Raw genomic sequence first — 20,826 nt, forward strand, 5'->3', positions numbered from 1 at the left:
TCTACAATTTCCAAAAGATAACCAAACAAAAACCTCATTACTTTTATGAGACGTGTTTGTGCATTAGTAGCACAATTTCTAACTTATTTCCATTTGTTTTACTTACACTTGTATGTTGACTCCATATTGACGTTGAGGTTTAAAATTTTGGCTGACTTTTCTTAGCGGATGTACAATCATCTCAAATTTAATTGAATCGAATTGTACACTCGCAAACTCCATTCAAAACGAGGGCTGAGGGGCATACGTTCCAAATATGGCTGTGGGGAATTCCCCAAGGGCATAAGGCGAGGGTAAGTGGACGAGGGTGTCTCTTTTAAGTGTTTGGACTGCAGCCCATGTCTAAGATTGTCAGGAGATGATGTAGAAACCGGCCACTAGGGGCAACAGTGAGCACTGTTACCTTAAAATAGGCTTTGGTTTACCTAGGGCATTGTGGACAGGGATGGCAAATGGGCATAAGCATCTGCCCCTGGTTCTAGGTCGCCTGTTCAAATCCAGCGATAGAAAGTTATTGATATTTTTGTTTAAGCCTATCCCAAACCTTAACCCTTACTTTAACCATACGGAGTTAACGCCTAACCTTAAGAATTCAGAGTTAATGCCTACACTTAACCTTGGAGCATACAGAGAAGTAACCAAAGACTTCAACATGTTATGTTTGGAAGAACTTCGAAATTTGACGTTTGAGAAACATGGATGAACGACTAATTCTGCCATGAGACTGTGAGAGCTTGTTGGTCTCTTTATGGCTGTATGTGGGCTCCAGCTCTATCGAACGAATGCCACTGCCAGTTTGTCTGGATGCAAACGGCATTTAATGGTGTGTGAACATCAAAGCAATGGGGGTGTCATTCAAAATAAATGAATTTAATTTCATGCTGTATGATGGAATTTTATGACGAAAGTGATGAAGACCTTTCACTTCTGGTGGAATTGGTGTGCATTTATGGACAGAATGATGAGTAACAATAAACCAAATTGTTGTGGAAGTAGTATGCGTCTTCTTTATAGTATCAACGCTAACAATCTTCACATACTATATACAACGTTACACTTTCCCCGTGTCGGCTAATCAAATAACCTCTTCCATTGATATCTCATTCAGTGCCTCTCTCTCCATGACTTCATAGCCTGTTGTTCTATAAAGAAAAACTATTTTAAACGATGCAAAGCTGATTTCCATAGAGGCAATAACATAGTTGTTATTCACTGCTAGAAGCAAAGAAGCAGGGGGACATCTAATATCCACCCCAATGACACGTCTCATTGGGGTGGCGTTGCTATGGTAAAGGCTTGACCCCGTGCCCCCATCGCTGAGTCTAGATCCGGTTTCATCAGTTTATAGGCTGCTTTTATTTTTGGGTTCAACCCCACTGGCCCACTTGCCATCACCGAGGAGGAGTTTATGAGGAGGGGTAGGGGGACAGAGAGAGAGCCAGAGAGAAGGAGCGAGAGAGAATGTTAAAGGGGTAGAGTGTGAGAGAAAGACGGAGGGATTGAAAAAGGCAGAGTTGGGAAAAAGATTGAGAGCGCCAGTGTTCTCCCAGCCAAGTTGGGAGAGACAGAGACCTGGTTGCTCTCTTTGCCTGGTTTCACAGTCTATGTGTGCAGGAATGCATTCATTAACGTAATTCCTCTGCCCTCAAACAAGGGTGCCGTCACTGGGTGAGTGAGTGGAGGATTGGGGAGCTGGCGGGGCTAGGGGGTTTTAGGAGGGGGGAGTGGAGGATGGAGGGGAAGCATAAATACACCCCCTTCCTTCAAACACAATCTCAGAGCAAGAGAGGAGGACGAGACTCTAGCCAGCCTCCGCGTCCAAGTTTATCTCCATGAGAATGGCTGTGGAGGCACAAAGGGATGAAAAGGTAATGGAAAAGACCCAGGACAACCCCTTCCTGTTCTGTTGGGTCATTTGTTTCAGGGCTGTCAGTGCCAGGCCCTCAGCCCTCCTCGGCTCTCTCAAACCCCCTCAGCCCGTTTCACACTTACTTCCCAGCTTTGTTTTCGGGCTGTTTTTAAAACATTGCCCCTGGTTTTTTCATTCACGTGAAAAGGGATGGCAGGCAAAGTGACATCAAACAGAAAGTGGGGCAATTGTTTTTCTAATACATCTAAAAGCCAGCCAACTCCGGGCATGGAAACTGCTTTAACAAAAGGAAGGCAAAAACCTTAAGCCAATTCAACTATTTCTATAAACACTTTAATGACAGAATTTAAGCAGTTATTTTATTTTTTATTTTATTTAACCTTTATTTATTTAGTTATAATTCATGCTTATTGTGTGGAAAAGTAAAACATCCCTTGCCTTCACTGGAATTAATAACATAGTTTTGTGAAATGCTCATAACTCAACATCAGTAACTATGGAGGCATAATGTTTTAGCAATTTAGCAGATACTCTTATCCAGAGCGACTTACAGTAGTGAGGGCATACATTTTCATACTTTCTTGTACTGGTCCCCCGTGGGATTCAAACCCACAACCCTGGCATTGCAAGTGTCATGTTCTACCAACTGAGCCACACGGTACCTATAATAGTACACAACACATCATTCTCACCTTTCTATTTAAAATGAGACTTTCCCACAAACTATGCCAGATCGCATGCACTACCTCTGATGAGGCGTTCATTCACAAAACCCCCAATAGTGCAACTAAGTTTAACTGTAGACTTCATTTTCAACATATCACCTATAACATCTCCTTCAGTTTCACAGCTTTTTAAGACAATACAACCATGATATAAATTATAGATTTTCTTCTCAGTTTAACTGCGATTCACTCTGATGTGTCCTGGCATTTAGTCAATCTCTCTCTCTCTCTCTCTCTCTCTCTCTCTCACGGTGAATACCACTGACATTCCTGCACAGCCTGCCAATGGAGGATAGATCTGAAATATTGATATTTTTTAGACCTGTTGAATAACCATTTAACTAAGCCCAAATATTCTGATCACCATAATGTGCATAATCCTTCATATTTATCTTTTATTTTTCATTTTTAAGATGCTGTGCAGGTGTCTTGTCTATGTGCTTGTCTGAAGATGTGTGTGTGCAGTGGTGGAAAAAGTTCCCAATTGTCATACTTGAGTAAAAGTAAAGATAAGTTAATAGAAAATGACTCAAGTAAAAGTGAAAGTAACCATGTACAATACTACTTGAGTAAAAGTCTAAAAGTATTTGGTTTTAAATATACTTAAGTATCAAAAGTAAATGGAATTGATAAAATGTACTTAAGTATCAAAAGTAAAAGTATAAACCATTTAAAATTCCAGCACGATTTTCTTGTTTTTAAAATGTACAGATAGCCGGGGCACACTCCAATACTCAGACATAATTTACAAACAAAGCATTTGTGTTTAGTGAATCCGCCAGATAAGGTAGTAGGTATGACCAGTGATGTTCTCTTGATAAGTGCGTGAATTGGCCCATTTTCCTGTCCTGCTAACCATTCAAAATGTAACAAGTACTTTTGGGTGTCAGGGAAAACGTATAGAGTAAAAAGTACATTATTTCCTTTAGGAATGTAGTGAAGTAACAGTAATCAAAAATAAAAATAGTAAAGTACAGATACCAAAAAAACGACTTAAGTAGTACTTTAAAGTATTTTACTTAAATAAGGATCGGCCCCTTTTCAATATTCGCCTAAAATGACATACCCAAATCTAACTGCCTGTAGCTCAGGCCCTGAAGCAAGGATATACATTTTATTGGTACCATTTGAAAGGAAACACTTTGAAGTTTGTGGAAATGAGAAAGGAATGTAGGAGAATATAACACATTAGATCTGGTAAAAGATAAAACAAAGAAAAAAACAATAGTTTTTTTGTACCATCATCTTTGAAATGCAAGAGAAAGGCCATAATGTATTATTCCAGCCCAGGTCCAATTTAGATATTGGCCATTAGATGGCAGCAGTGTATGTGCAAAGTTTTAGTTTGATCCAATGAACCATTGCATTTCTGTGCCAAATTTTGTATCAAGACTGCCCAAATGTGCCTAATTTGTTTATTAATAACTTTTCATGTTCAAAACTGTGTACTCTCCTCAATCAACAGCATGGTATTATTTCACTGTAATAGCTACTGTAAATTGGACAGTGCAGTTAGATTAACCAGAATTTAAGCTTTCTGCCAATATCAGATATGTCTATGTCCTGGGAAATGCTCTTGTTACTTACAACCTCATGCTAATCACATTAGCCTACGTTAGCTCAACCGTCCCACAAGGGACCCACCTATACTGAAAGAAGTTTGTACTTTACACCACTGTTCGTGCGTGTGTGCGTGTGTGCGTATGTGTATGTGCAAGCGCATTTGTCCTCCCACACTCGGCCCCGGCGGTGCGCGCGCCCCCGATCTCGGCTGAGAGACTCCGCTGTGAAGTGTGGTCATGTGACCAGCTCGCAAAACACAGCCAGACGGTTTCAGGAGACCAAATGCCAGCTTCATTGAAAAAGCTCCGTTATCGAGAATAGAGACAGGAGGGACAGACGTTTCCAGTGTGCAGACACACACATAACAATACACAGAAAACTCTGGGGAACTCGGGAAAAGGACATTTTCACAGCCTCAAGAACTTCGGTAGGAGAAAGCAGAAAGAAGACAAATCGTTTCAAATATAAATCAAGGGCAGTGGACACGCGGGAGTTGATTATTCATTCCGATAACTTGTGGAATTATAAGGGTAACAACAAATTTAAAAAACTACCTCTCCGCCATTTCATATTTGTATTAAATTGTTCCTTTTCTTTTAAATTTTCTTTTACCACCTGTCCTCGGAAGAGCTGACAGCCAGACGGTGTAGTAGAATTGCAGTGCAGTGCGTAAAGAAACTGAACGCAGCACCAGGAGACGGAACAGCTCACTGCGTTTACCAACAAGAGACAGTGAGGAGGAGTGAGAGAGACAGACTGATTTTTTTGTATTCTTGTATTTTTATATCATATTTATTAATTTATAGCCTACGCGAACATATTTATTTTTTTCCATTGTTGGTTCTGTTTGGGTCAGATTTTTTTTCTTCTTCATTTTTTGGAATATGGTTGGGGAAATGGAATCGAAGGAGAAACCTAAACCCACCCCAGACTATCTCATGCAACTCATGAATGATAAGAAACTGATGAGCAGCCTACCCAACTTCTGCGGGATTTTTAACCACCTCGAACGGCTGCTTGATGAAGGTAAACTTGGGATCGATGTGTGTGAATAGACAAGCCCCCTAAATTGAGGGTACACATGTGGTAGGGTATGCGCATGGATCCTACAGACCGACTTTCTCGTTGTGAAAGAGCAGTCTCCCTTCCTTTTTAGATAGGACGGCGTAGGGAGTATTTGTTGCTTTCTGTGGACTAGACTCACGAGCCATACATTTTACAGAGGCGTGAATGTGTTGACATCATTGGACACATAGTTATATCAATGCAGACACAACAGTAGGCTAGTTTAGAGTTCTGAATTGTTGCAAATACACTGGTTTGCATTCGTTTTTACTCAAGCCTCACCTTGAGGCGTTTCACTTGAAGAGTACACAGATACTTTTATTATTTAATGTTGACATTAAAAAGTGGATTAAACGGGTGAAACCATATAGCCTATTTAAATATAAATACATATTGAAATCTGATTGGTGATTCACATATTCTCCAGAGAGTTATTCTAGAGTTAACCTAAACTGAATATAGCATTTGGACTCAAATTCAAGTTAATAAGTCATTAATGCATGAGGTGGCATAGAAAAAATGACATCTGTTTACATTTGTAAAATAGTTTTTGAAGAAATGTTTAAATCTCTATCTGATATGGTACTTTGTCCCTACACAGCTAATATTTGAAGCAGTTGAAGCAGTTGCACTGTTATCCTCACAGCACAAACCGTCTTTGGCGCATGCTATTAGGCCAAAGTATATATTTTGTGTTTTCTGTACTTCTGTGTCAACAATCATCACCACGGAGTGTATATTCTAGAATCTAGATGATATAGACAATGATGTGTGGGAGTTAGAGTACTAGAGCGACTGTTGGGTAATTTTGGGGGATTAGGCGCCAGGGGGCTGGCTCCCACCGGGTTTAGCCTTCATCTTCTTCTATCTTCCATCTCTTTGGGTAGCCAACGTCTTTCCCCTCGACATTCTGCTGCTATGTTTCACCATTTAAATGATTTAGGCTTACTAGACTAGTTTATAGACATCAAACTTTTGAATGGACTCATTAGAGCGAGGTTTTATTGGAAGTGGGGAGCCTTTTGAGATTAGGACTGGGTTTTATGCTTTTCATCTCCAGAGCATGTAATGCCGTTCACTGTGGTAACCGCCTTGCTTTTCTCTCCATAGGCTATATACCAGTTATTTCAGAAATGTTTTGGTGAATTCGGAGTACGGTTTCTTTACAGTGTGCATGTAAAGAGAATTTGTTTATTTCACTTCTTTAGGCTATTCTATTACACGATTGGTTGGGGGAAAAGTGTCATCTTATCACATTAACATTTTTAAGAACACGTGATGAAGGACTTCTAGCTGCCCATATCAAATCAACGGGTGCGCAAAACAAGTGGTTTCTGTAGATTTTGCTGTCTGGCATATTCATTCGGTCAGTGGAAGGTTAGGCCTATATGCTGCAGCTGATTTGGGGCTAGGCCGTGACGGGAGAAACAACACACCAAATGCAGCCAAAGTTAAATAGAAGTCTGTGCATATTATTGTCAATCTGCCATGTCATATGTTCATAAATCTTCATCCTTACCATTAGATTATTAGCTCAGACGAGAGACCCACGGCCTCAACCCGCGTTCTTGCGGGGTCTAACCTGTCTGAATGTGCCGGTTAATCGCAGACACACTCTCTCACGAGTTTTTGCTTTTCGCGTTGGTCTTGGTCTGAGGCATCAGTGCTTGATGGAGCTGCATGCTGTGCTGGTGTGAGTGAGGGGCGGGTCGAGGGATGCTGGATTTGGGTGGTGCTGGAACACAGCTGTGTGTGAAGCAAGACGATCCCTTTGCACAGCACTCCCACTCATCTGGAAAGCCTTGCGTATTTATTCCACACTAAGTCACAGGACAGACTAGAAAAAGGAACATAACGTGAATAAATTCCCAGAGACCATACAGATGTTGGATCTTAATTTGAGCCAGTTTGCTACAGCATGAAAATACTCCTAGAGTAATAGGAAATGGTTTATAATTAATGGATTTTTTTTTGTAGGAGTTGATACGTTTGACATTTGGGCAAATCAAGTCAGACATTTTAAAGTGTAAATTACACCCTTTAGAAGCCTTGTTAAACCTTGAATACACTACACATTTGCATTTCCTGCAATGCAGAAAAACTATCATTTGTGAGTGTTGCTGTCTGTTTGTGTCATCCTGTTAGTCTGTCCTGTATGTGACTGATACGGTAGGTCTGTTTGAGTGCTGTGCTGTGACGTGCAGACAGACAGAGAGATGTCTAAGTCAGTACATATACCTTCTGATCAGAGGGAGGATGGAGACACTGGTTTCACTTCCTCTATCGAACTCAGTCCTGACTTCCAATAATACCACAGACGACATGTAGTTAAATATAGTGGAATCAGCCCCTGCCCATTTCCCTTAGCTCTTTATGTGCGTGTGTTTTATCTGATCAATAGAAATTGCAGATAGTTATTCTTCAAATCAGTAATTGATTTAGCCTATATGCCACGTGCATCCACTGCATGCGGACTGGATTAGTAAGGGACATTACAGTGTTGCAGTAATAGAGTGGGTTTGATTCTGTTTGTGTGATCTGAACTACACGTATGTGTCTGAGTGTCGGGTAATGTACAACATACAATCTGATTGTTAATAGGTAGGGCAAATTCACATACAGTATACAATATCCTCATTGCACTAGTCTGCAGCTGTGCTTTTCTGTTGCCAGTATCACCCAGGCAACACTAAACCACTGGCTTCTGCAGACGTCAGCGCTATTCCGCCTTCTAAAGTTGGGGCTGGCGTATAAAATATCGTCTGCAGCTTGTGCTTGGCCTCAACATTGATCATACGTGAAGCTCCAGGTCTGTGTTTTCTTCTCCCCGCTGTTGTGATCTGCTGTAGTGTGCGGTGAGGAATGAAACTAGATAAATGCGTATGGTGATGGAGGGCTATACCTCAACCCACAGAGGACACGCTTTATAGGAGATAGTTGTCTGATAACCCCAGTCCACCTGTGTGTATCGGCTGCGAGTGACAAGTGATAATAGAGGAAGCCTGTGTGGGGAAGGGAGTGTGTGTGCTCGCTTGTGTGTGTACTTACATATGTGTGTATAATCTGTCGCCTTTAACAGCCTCCTGTTAAGAATTTCTATACTGAACAAAAATATAGAGTTACAGTTCATATAAGGAAATCAGTCAATTGAAATGAATTCATTAGGCGCTAATCTATGGATTTCACATGACTGGGCAGGAGTGCAGCCATGAGTGGGCATTGGGAGGGCATAGGCCCACCCATTTGGCAGCCAGTCCCACCCACTGGTGAGCCAGAACCTGCCAATCAGAATGAGTTTTTCGCCACAGAGTGGTTTTATTACAGACAGAAAGACTCCTCAGCACCCCTCCCACCTCAGACGATCCTGCAGGTGAAGAAGCCGGATGTGGAGGTCTTGGGCTGGCGTGGTTACACGTGGTCTGCGGCTGTGAGGCCGGTTGGATGTATTGCCAAATTCTCTAAAACAACATTGGAGGTGGCTTATGGTAGATAAATTAACATTAAATTCTCTGGCAACAGCTCTGGTGGACATTCCTGCAGTCAGCATGCCAATTACACACTCCCTCAAAACTTGAGACATTTTGTGTTGTGTGACAAAACTGCACATTTTAAAGGGGCCTTTTATTGTCCCCAGCACAAGGTGCACGTGTGTAATGATAATGCTGTTTATTCAGCTTCTTGAAATGCCACACCTGTCAGCTGAATGGATTATCTTGGTAAAGGAGAAATGCACACTAACAGGGATATAAACAAATTTGTTTATATTTTTTCATTTCTGCTAATGAAACATGGGACCAACACTTTACATGTTGAGATTATATATTTTTTCAGTGTAATTTAGGTCTCACACGTGTCATAATCTAAGCTATTCAGCGTGAATTCGCTATTAGTTGGGTTTTTTCTCCAGTGACGTTCAAGTGCGAATGCCTGCTTGTGAGTCATGGTTTTAGAATGCTGATGAGGAATTTCTGCAATTCAATTTCACTCCATGAGCTCACTCTGGGTTAGAGATTTACATTGCCGTCTGTGTCAGTGTGACTGACTGGGTTTGAATCCGGGTAATCTCTGTGCCACAAGACTGTGTTAGCCCTCTGAGCTATAGCTTAGGCATTAGCACGGGGAACACAGATGTCCAGCAAGGTAACTCATCACCGTATTACCTCCATTATTAATCATACTAGATAGGTGTGTCCTAGGCAGGCGATTACGTCCGTTTCAGTGACGTTACTACCGAACCGTGTCTAGATGTTCATGGTCAGAACGTATCAGTGACCATATGACAGAGGTAAAAGTTGTCCCGGTCGGTACTGTTCCGGTGTATGAGATGAGTCCCCTCATCTGAGCACTGAACCCTGAGCTGTCACCTGTGAGTGATGTGCCTGTGCAGTGGCCCGGGGAAGACGACGCTGCAGAGTACTGAATGCACAAACCCAGGCCGTTGTTAGTGCAGATGAATGCTCTCAATGGACAGTCAATGCAGCCAGCCATGCAGGGCTGCTCCGCTCTGTAACAAAGGTGATGAATTGAATCACTGCTAGAGGTACTCAGGTACTCTAGTATGTTTGTCCCAGCCCCTGAAAGTCCAACACACACTCAAATGGATGGGAGGAGAGGAGTGTTGCAGAGATACAGATGTGAGAGTGCACAGTAAGGTCAAGGCACTGATGATGAAGTACTTTTTTGGTGTGTGTGTGTGTGTGTGTGCGTTCGCCCCCCACTGGGTACTGCTACTGTATTTGTTGTTAAATCAAAATTATTTGCACACATTAACTGTATATAAAGTGTGTGAAAGCCAGCTGTGTAATGTACTTAAGGAAAAATTCTTGAATGTACTATTTAAGTCATTTTTGGGGGGTATCTGTACTTTCCTTTACTATTTATATTTTTGATGACTTTTACTTCACTACATTACTAAAGAAAATAATGTACTTTTTACCTTTTTTCTGACACCCAAAAGTACTCGTTACATTTTAGCAGGACAGGAAAATTATCAAACTCATGCACTTATCAAGAGAAAGTCCCTGGTCATCCCTACTACCTCTGATCTGGCAGACTCACTAAACATAAATGCTTCATTTGTAAATGATGTCTGAGTGTTGGAGTGTGCCCCTGGCTATCCATAATTTAAAAAAACATTTTATTATTGTGCCATCTGGTTTGCTTCATATAAAGAATATTAAAATGATTTCTACCTTTATATGAAACCAAATACTTTCAGACTTTTACTCAATAATATTTTACTAGTTGACTTTCACTTTTACTTGAGACGATTTCTATTATAAGTATATTAAGGTATCTTTACTTTTACTCGAGTATGACAATTGGGTACTTTTTCCACCACTAGTGAAAACGAATTTATCCTCATTGAGTTAGTAGCTAAGTGTTATTGTCTCGTCTATTGGTACAGACCACTAGCACCCTGGGAAATCACATTGAAGAGTGAACATGCTTTTACTAGAGTGACGGTTCACAAGAAACAACCCACTTGGCACAGACGTCAATTCAATGTCTATTCCATGTTGGTTCAATGTCATTTCGTTGAATTTACGTGGAAACAACATTGATTCAACCGGTGTGTGTCCAGTGGGAAGTTTAACTTCCCCTGGATAGTTAGTGTTTCACTAGCCAGACAAGAAGAAGACTAACAGAGTCTTAGACAGACAGAAGCAGACTGTTGTCAGCGAATGGTAATCACACACAGAGGGATGATTCCAAGGTCTCCTCTTCGACCATTAAAAGTTGTGGAAGGATGCAGTTTGATCTCAGGGCACTCTCTCTATCTCTCCATAATTGTAGCTCTCTGTGTCTGCCTCTGCTTCACTGTCTCTCACTGTCTCTTTCACTCTTCTATGTCCCTCTGTCTGTCTGTCTGACCTCTCGCTCGCTCTCGTTCTCTCTCTAGCATCAAGGAGTCCCAGAGAGACAAGAGAATCCTTCCAGCTCCTCTCACAATTAGACAAAGTGGTCCTATTCATCACATAATTGAAGTAATTAATTATTTCAGAAGTGAAGTCGAGTTGGGTGTGGGGGCGGGGTCAAAGTTAATTTATTCAGAATTAACTTGGATCCTGTCCCTGTGTTGTGGAGTAATGATCCCGTCTCTTACTCACGGCATGCACTGCAGCATTAGGATGTATGGGAAAAAGTTCCCTTAGGGATAAGTATGGTGAAGATGATGGTGAATTTTGGCCTGGTTAGTTGATATGGTGTGTTGTTGTCTATGCAGCAGCAAAACCTGTGATATCCCTTGTATGTGTTTAAAAAGCACATCTTACCCTCCGTATTGAGTCTGTAGGTATCAACAGGTTAGAATGAGTACCTCATCCCAAGTGCTGTGGCAGATAGACTGTCAACTTTATTTAAACAAACCTCATGCAATGGTAGATCTTAGCTTTGGCGGTAGCGTTCTAGGTTCAGCGGTGTGTATTTTCACCACAGGAATGAGCCGGCGGTGGCGCGAAAAAGGCTGGGTTTTGATGAATAACAAGTTGTTGGTGCGTCAAGACTTGGCCCCTTACTGGCCAATCAGAACATGCTCCATGGCTATGTGGTTGCTTCAAGCTGTTTATTTACAGTCTTTTATCCTATTTGCGTTCTCATCAGCTTGAACGTTAGTCTGTTATAGCCTAGTTCGCCCCATATTTGCTAAATATGTTGAACATGTTTATAGTCCACATTGTTGTAAATGCATTGCTTCAATATGGAAATACATTGTTAAACATAGGCTATAGCATTAATACTGATATAGGGGCTAGGCCTACTGTAAAATGCAGTCTGGACATGGACATGCCAACCGTAGTCAATAAGCAAGATTAAATTCACTAGGCTATTGATAGATCAAATCTAATAAAATGGTATTTGTCACATGCGCTGAATACAACAGGTGTAGACCTTACTGTGAAATGCTTACTTACAAGCCCTTAACCAACAATGCAGTTTTAAGAAAATAGAGTTAAGAAAATATAAACTAAAGTTTAAAAAAAATGAATGTTAAGTAAGTAACACATTAAAATAACAATAATGAGGCTATATACAGGGGGTCCGGTACCGAGTCAATGAGCGAGGGTACAGGTTAGTCGAGGTAATTTGTACATGTAGGTAGGGGTAAAGTGACTATGCATAGATAATAAACAGCGAGTAGCAGCAGTGTAAAAACAATGCAAATAGTCCAGGTGGCCATTTGATTAATTGTTCAGCAGCCTTATGGCTTGGGGGTAGAAGCTGTTAATTAAGGAGCCTCTTGGACCTAGACTTGGTGCTCCGGTACTGCTTGCCGTGCGGTAGCAGAGAGAATAGTCGATGACTAGGGTGGCTGGAGACTTTGACTGGAGTCTTTGATAATTTTTAGGGTCTTCGTCTGACACCGCCAGGTATATAGGTCCTGGATGGCAGGAAGCTTGGCCTCAGTGATGTACTGGGCCGTACGCACTACCCTCTGTAGCGCCTTACGGTCAGATACCGAGCAGTTGCCATACCAGGCGGGGATGCAACTGGGCAGGATGCTCTCAATGGTGCAGCTGTATAACTTTTTGAGGATCTGGGGACCCATGCCAAATCTTTTTTAGTCTCCTGAGGGGATAAGGTGTTGTCACGCCCTCTTCACAACTTTCTTGGTGTGTTTCTACCATGATAGTATGTTAGTGATGTGGACACCAAGGAACATGAAGCTCTCGACCCGCTCCACTACAGCCCTGTCGATAAGGCCCAAAAATAATGTTTAATTCTAATCAAATCATAATAAAAACTTAACAACAACTTGTTTAAAATAGGCTATGTCGATATACAGTTACATGCACCATAATTGCTCCCCTTGGGCGTATAATACAGAGAAGGCAACTTAGACCATGGAGAGTTTTACACACATCCAAACATTTCACAGGAGCTTGATAAAGACCCAATATAAAGAGAAAGGATATATGTCCTCTCACCGTTATACAGCTCGCAAATGTCATGTTTTATAAACTTCATGGAACCATCTGACAGATCATATTTGCACTTCTCCAGAAATGGCAGGTGAAATGACAATACATTCAAGCCATGTACGTTCCCACCATAAACCCATGAACGGTCAATCTTTCTCGTCAGTTTTGTTTTTTAATCAAATTAAACGACAAATCAATCCGATTTTTAAACCAACAACAATATTTCTAAATAGGATCGGGTCAGAAGCATGATGTCATAAATCGCATCTCTCGTTCCATGAGCATAAGGCAATGTGTGCACACTTAGTCCTAAGGGCTCTTCAGCAGGATGCATGGATGCTTGTCCTATCCATTGAATAGAGTTCATTAAATATTATAAACTTGGTGGTTCAAGCCCTGAATGCTGATTGGCTGACTGCCGTATACCACGGGTATGATAAAACATTTATTTTGACTGCTCTAATTACGTTGGTAACCAGTTTATAATAGCACCTCAGATGTTTGTGGTGTATGGCCAATATACCCCAGCTAAGGGCTGCATCCAGACACCCCCTCGTGCCTTATTGCTTAAGTATACACTAACCCTACAATAAGCTTAGTTATAAAAAAACATGTAGCCAATCTAGTTCTTTTTTTATTGGCTTCAACTGAGAAATATTCGTCTACACCCATTGCATTCACATTTCAAAAATGTACTGCATGTTCAAGCCATGGACAATTGGACATTGCCCAAGCGCTATAATTAGATTAGCCTACCATCGCCTGATATGGCCTATTAGTGACTTTGCCACGTAAAAGGTAAACAAACGAAAGAGCTAGGCTACAAGCGGATTCAGCACCAAGGACAGAGATCGGAATCCCCGCAATTTGACAGTTAGGTCCAACTGATGAAAGTGGAAGGTGTAATCTATCAACAAAATAATGGATCAAGGAGAACCAATAAACAGTCTTGTAATAACTGGATGTTCCTAAACAGACTTCCACATGGATCTAATTAGTCCAAACCTTTCACAGAAGCTGCATGGACAAAAATATTGTCCAATATAAAGAAAAAACTGGAATGTCAGTTGACTGTTTTGCTGCTCGTGATATTTGAATGAAACATTGGTCATATGTTACTGATTAGGCTGCTGATTAGGCTGCTGTGTGCCTCTGCTGGCTAAATCGATTCCGTAACCGATTGCGTTGCCGCCAAGATCAGCTTTTGGTGAGTCTTAAGTATCACCAGTAGCGCTGCCTGTTATTGGCACGTTGGTGCACCTTTTTAAGGACACACCTCAAATATTTCCACCCCTCCCACCTCAGCGCAAGCGAGCTGATGTAAGGCAGGTAAATTACAAAGCGCTTGCTTTTACAAGACAAAATTGCATAAGGCCGCACGTTTGACAATAGCGCTGCCTTAACAAAGTCACATTTTCCAGCCCGAAAATAGAGCCCTATGTATGTTAATGTAATGTCTGATAATGCACGATAACTATGTATGTTAACAATGTATAATAACGGCCCGTCATAGACGCTCCATCAAGTGAAGCGATAGAGGCTTTCCCTCATCCCTTCTCTTCTGTCCGAGGCCAACTGAAGAGGGCTGACATTCAAAAGGAAAAGAGCTAAGAGGCTCTCTCCCTAACCCCGCCAACCCCCCACTCCAACCCCCATTTGTCCCCCTTAGCACCTTGGACTGAGATGTATCCACAACAGCCTAAGGTCACGGGGTCAATGTGCTATTAGCTTAGTCAAGAGAGTAAACAGTCAACCTCACGAGACAATCAATCACGGTTTTTATTCACTCTATTCTTTAGAGTCGACCACGGCGGCTCTATTAGCCACGCTCTTTATTATTCCGTATCATTTCTCTGTGCTTCCTGCGATAGCACCATTATGAGTGAATACATCAGTGTCTACTTCTATAATGCATTCACGTTTCTCATTTTAAAAGCACTCTCTGTAATTGAAACCCTTTTCCGCCACAGAACGCTGAGTAAGTAAGTCATTGGCAGGGTTACAGTATTACGGGGGGGGGGGGGGGGGGGGCTGAGGGGTAGGCATGAAAAAGAGCATGTGAAGAGAATGGATGAAACCTATTGATTGAGACATGAAAAAGCTGAAATGCCCAGGCAACGAGTGACCTCATTTTTATCAATAGGTTTGGCTCTCACATCGTTTATCATCCTCTTGCTGCTTTTGCTTCCCCTCAGATGTATTGAAGCCATTCAATTCATTATTCTCAAGGAAATCACATCTTCTGGCAGTGGTATTCAAATGTTTTCAGTGGGGACCCCATTTCTTCTGACTGAATTTCTTGGGACCCCATTTAACAACCTAACCTTCAATTCATTCATCAAAATGAAACCAATAACATACATTATCTCAATAAAGTTGTATTTTTCAAATGATCTTTTTCAAAAACCCATACAATAATTTGTATTCTTCACTTTTTCTTCCTAAAAAAATAAATATATACACAGTTGAAGTCGGAAGTTTACATACACTTAGGTTGGAGTCATTAAAACTCGTTTTTCAACCACTCCACAAATTTCTTGTTAACAAACTATAGTTTTGGCAAGTCGGTTAGGACATCTACTCTGTGCTTGACACAAGTAATTTTTCCAACAATTGTTTACAGACAGATTGTTTCACTTATATTTCACTGTATTACAATTCCAGTGGGTCAGAAGTTTACATACACTAAGTTGACTGTGCCTTTAAACAGCTTTGAAAATTCCAGAAAATGATGTCATGGCTTTAGAAGCTTCTGATAGGCTAATTGACATCATTTGAGTCAATTGGAGGTGTACCTGTGGATGCATTTCAAGGCCTACCTTCAAACTCATTGCCTCTTTGCTTGACATCATAGGAAAATCAAAAGAAATCAGCCAAGACCTCAGAAAAAAATTGTAGACCTCCACAGGTCTGGTTCATCTTTGGGAGCAATTTCCAAACGCCTGAAGGTACCACGTTCATCTGTACAAACAGTAGTACGCAAGTATAAACACCATGGGACCACGCAACCGTCATACCGCTCAGGAAGGAGACGCGTTCTGTCTCCTAGAGATGAACGTACTTTGGTGCGAAAAGTGCAAATCAATCCCAGAACAACAGCAAATGACCGTGTGAAGATTCTGGAGGAAACAGGTACAAAAGTATCTATATCCACAGTAAAACGAGTCCTATATCGACATAACCTGAAAGGCCGCTCAGCAAGGAAGAAGCTACTGCCCCAAAACCGCCATAAAAAAGCCAGACTACGGTTTGCAACTGCACATGGGGACAAAAATCGTACTTTTTTGAGAAATGTCCTCTGGTCTGATGAAACAAAAATAGAACTGTTTGGCCATAATGACCATCGTTATGTTTGGAGGAAAAAGGGGGAGGCTTGCAACCCGAAGCACACCATCCCAACCGTGAAGCACGGGGGTGGCAGCATCATGTTGTGGGGGTGCTTTGCTGCAGGAGGGACTGGTGCACTTCTCAAAATAGATGGCATCATAGGGGAGAAAAATTATGTGGATATATTGAAGCAACATCTCAAGACATCAGTCAGGAAGTTAAAGCTTTGTTGCAAATTGGTCTTCCAAATGGACAATGACCCCAAGCATGCTTCCAAAGTTGTGGCAAAATGGCTTAAGGACAACAAAGTCAAGGTATTGGAGTGGCCATCACAAAGCCCTGACCTCAATCCTACAGAAAATTTGTGGGCAGAACTGAAAAAAGGTGTGCGAGCAAGGAGGCCTACCAACCTGACTCAGTTACACCAGCTCTTTCAGGAGGAATGGGCCAAAATTCACCCAACTTATTGTGGGAAGCTTGTGGAAGGCTACCTGAAACGTTTGACCCAAGTTAAACAATTTAAAGGCAACGCTACCAAATACTAATTGAGTGTATGTAAACTTCAGACCCACTGGGAATGTGTTGAAAGAAATAAAAGCTGAAATAAATCATTCTCTCTACTATTATTCTGACATTTCACATTTTTTAAATAAAGTGGTGATCCTAACTGACCTAAGACAGGACATTTTTACTAGGATGAAATGTCAGGAATTGTGAAAAACTGAGTTTAAATGTATTTGGCTAAGGTGTATGTAAACTTCCGACTTCAACAATATATATATATATATATATATACTGAATATATATATACAGTATTCAGTTGAAATCCTCAGTACCCGCCCCCCCCCCCCCCCCCCCCACCCCCCCACCCCACGTCTTCGATTACCACTGTCCTAGAGGTTTGTAACGATCGTCCTGGGAAGAAGGAGTGGACCAAAACGCAGCGTGGTAAGTGTCCATGTTTATTTAATACAACAGAACACTAGACAAAATAATAAAGAGAATGACCGAAACGAAACAGTCCTGTCAGGTGTGAACACACAAAGCAGAAAACAACTACCCACAACACACAGGTGGAAAAAGGATACCTAAGTATGGTTCTCAATCAGAGACAATGATAGACAGCTGCCTCTGATTGAGAACCACACCCGGCCAAACACACAGAAAAGAAAACATAGAACACCAGACATAGAATGCCCACCCCAACTCACGCCCTGACCAAACCAAAATAGAGATAAAAAGGATCTCTAAGGTCAGGGCGTGACAAGGTTTAAGGTTGACATCTTAATCTGTGAGTCATATGCGATTGTGTGTGTGAGTGCTCTTCTGTGCCCTCTGGGTCTGCTTTAGCCAAATTGGGGCTCGCATCTACCCTTTCTCTCAAATCACAGCACATATGTTAGATTGAACCACCTGTTTAGATACTGCAATGTTAATTACCCTACTGTAATTCATTTAAAAAGCTAACAAAGAACAGCGCTGCAGCGAAAGCTTGTAGCGTCCTGTACAACTGTGATTGCTTCAAACCTTCAAGAGGGCAGGTCTGCTATGTCAGTCTCTCTGACCACAGGCTATTTTTCTTCCACTTCTCAATACAAAGTTAACGCTTCAACAATTTCTGGGATTGTTGTTTGCTTGGGTAACCTAAACGATTGATGTGTTTTCCCTCTGTCAGCAGCTCCAAGTTCAAGGTGTAGTAGGAGATACCTTTTATAATGGAATCTAACCTCTTTCTGAGGTGATTTTCAAATGTTCTGGGCTGAGGCGATTTTCAAATGTTCTGGGCCGGTGCCCAAGCCTCGCCCTAAAGGACATTCAAAGGTATTCACCTAATGAACCATCTATTCGACCCCCCCGGTTTAATGCTGATAAAGAGAATCGAGACCCGGCTGTGAAAAATGAGCAATCTTTGACCTCAATTATCCCGGCTCACTAACGGCTCAAAGGAAAGATGGAGTATTCTCTACTCCTCTTTTGAAGGTGGATTATAAATGTTTTATGTTTCAGCTGCGAGATGTCAGATTAGTTGAAATACTGTAGATCTATCTTTAGTTGAAATACTGTAGGCCTATCTTTAGTTGAAATATTGAGGTTGAGACGTGTGAATGAGGTCTTTGGATTTGTTAAGATGAGTTATCATACTGCTCACATGGGATTTCTGTGCTCCAAAATGTTATTCGTCCTGATATGCTACACTAAAACGTTTTATTTTGGCTCTGAATTTTTGGGGGGTTTTGCTTTCTAAGCGCTGAAAATGTTTTGTCGATCATTTTCGGAGCTGCAATCCTCCGTCCGACTTCCCTTACCCTAAACATGTGACATCTGCAGCCACTCATTCACAAGCATTAAACCATTAACTCTTTAACCGCATGTCTTGTGACGGCACAACCCAATTATGTCAGCCCAAACCAAAGCATGCAGAGCAGCACAGGAATGTTCCATCAGTATTTTGCTGTTCATCCAGAAATGAAATCACTGAGTGCAGTTTGTATGTCATGTATTGTCTTAGCTGTGTTTCAGTGTATTTTAGTCTATCAGTCTCTCCTTGTCTCATAGTGTTTCACAGTGTCCTCGCTAAATGTGACCAAGGGTCAGCATAACTGTCTACTAATGTTTGTCCAGTCTAAACAGCCATAGTTGTACATTTACCAAATTTGGCATGTTCAGTATCTCAGTCTCATATTTGTTCAGTATCTCTGTGACTTGCATTAGCTCAGTGTTTATCCATGTCTCATATCATCACATTGTCTCACTCTATCACAGTGTCTCTCATTCTCTCACGTTGTCTCACTCTAGTTCAGTGTCTCCCATTGTCTCACGTTGTCTCACTCTAGTGCAGTGTCTCTCATTGTCTCACGTTGTCTCACTCTAGTTCAGTGTCTCTCATTGTCTCACGTTGTCTCACTCTAGTTCAGTGTCTCTCTGCTGCCTGTCTTCCCTCCAGTTTGTCCTTGCCCAGGTCTTTTGAGAGGTGCTAGTGAGCCGATCAGGCCTTGCGGCCATCAGGCCAGCCCCGGGGCATGTGGCGTCCATGTCACTGTGACGCTGTGACCATATGCTGGCCTACCTGCTCAGCCCAGCACCATCCTTACTCCTGGCCCATTTTTAGCCATCACCACTGAGATTCATCATTTCCTTTGTGTCAGCACCTCCTGAGGCAGCAGCTGCTCAAAAGCAGCTCCGTACACTCACGGTATAGCCATGCACATACACGCGTACAAACACATTTAATACTGCCCTTTACATACGTACAGCACGAGGCTGCTGAGAGGAGGACGGCTCGTAGTAATGTTTGGGACGGAGCAAATGGAATGGCATCAAACACGTGGAAACCATGTGTTTGATGTATTTGAGACCATTCCAATGGTTCCGCTCCAGTCGTTACCACGAGCCCTGTGACGTACAGCATATACCGGTCCACAAGCTGACTTGGAGTGATTGGCTGAGCTCCTGCCCTAACCACAGTACAGCGTATCACAAAAGGTACAGCCTTGCTCTTTTACTGTATATAGTGCAGAAATCACTGCGCGTTTGTGTGTGTGTGTGTGTGTGTGTGTGTGTGTGTGTGTGTGTGTGTGTGTGTGTGTGTGTGTGTGTGTGTGTGTGTGTGGTCTTGTTCTTCTATCCTCATGGGGACCTGAAATCCCCAAAAGTCCCCACAAGGATAGGAAAAAAAGTATCCCTCGTAGGGACATTTCCCACGTCCCCACGAGGACAAAGGCTATTTTAAACGTATGGACAAGGTTTAGGGTTACCAGTAAACATTGTTTCCATATGTTTGATGTGTTTGGTCCCGTTGCATTGATTCCATTCCAGCCATTACAATGAGCCCGTCTTCCTATAGCTGCTCCCACCAGCCTCCTCTGGTGCATACATGCTCTCTCTCTCTCTCTGAGTATTGCTATTGCTGTCTTTGTCTGTGTGTGTATCTGTCTATGTATGTGTGTGTATGTGTATATCTGCCTGTGTATTGCTGTGTGTGTTGCTGTGTGTGGGTACAGTCGCTGCTGAATGTGATTAGGTAGCACGGCGGATAATGAGGACTGTCACCCCTGTCTTCCTGATCAGGCGGCCGTCTGCACCAGCATACAGTGGTTTTCAAAAATCTAATCAAATCAAATGTTATTAGTCACTTGCACCGAATACAACAGTTGTAGACCTTACAGTGAAATGATTACTTACGAGTGTAACGGATGTGAAATGGCTAGCTAGTTAGCGGGTACGCGCTAATAGCGTTTCAATCGGTTACGTCACTTGCTCTGAGACTTGAAGTAGGGTTTCCCCTTGCTCTGCAAGGGCCTTTGTGGAGCGATGGGTAACGACGCTTCGTGGGTGACTGTTGTTGATGTGTGCA

General features: G+C 42.0%; 1 protein-coding gene across 3 annotated transcripts in view; it reads left to right on the forward strand.

The window, feature by feature from the left end:
* The first annotated feature begins 4,391 nt into the window (after nucleotides 1-4,391).
* The window catches only part of LOC129836212 (KH domain-containing RNA-binding protein QKI), a 91,869-nt gene continuing 75,434 nt past the window's right edge, over nucleotides 4,392-20,826 (forward strand). For 2 of the 3 annotated variants that reach the window (XM_055902075.1, XM_055902073.1), the window contains exon 1: nucleotides 4,392-5,184. In XM_055902075.1, the coding sequence (XP_055758050.1) occupies nucleotides 5,043-5,184 (142 nt within the window). In that variant the 5' untranslated portion in view covers nucleotides 4,392-5,042. The remainder of the gene's footprint in view (nucleotides 5,185-20,826) is intronic. The other variant, XM_055902074.1, reaches the window with a different exon arrangement.

Source organism: Salvelinus fontinalis, chromosome 37 (assembly GCF_029448725.1).
Source record: "Salvelinus fontinalis isolate EN_2023a chromosome 37, ASM2944872v1, whole genome shotgun sequence".
NCBI lineage: Eukaryota > Metazoa > Chordata > Actinopteri > Salmoniformes > Salmonidae > Salvelinus > Salvelinus fontinalis.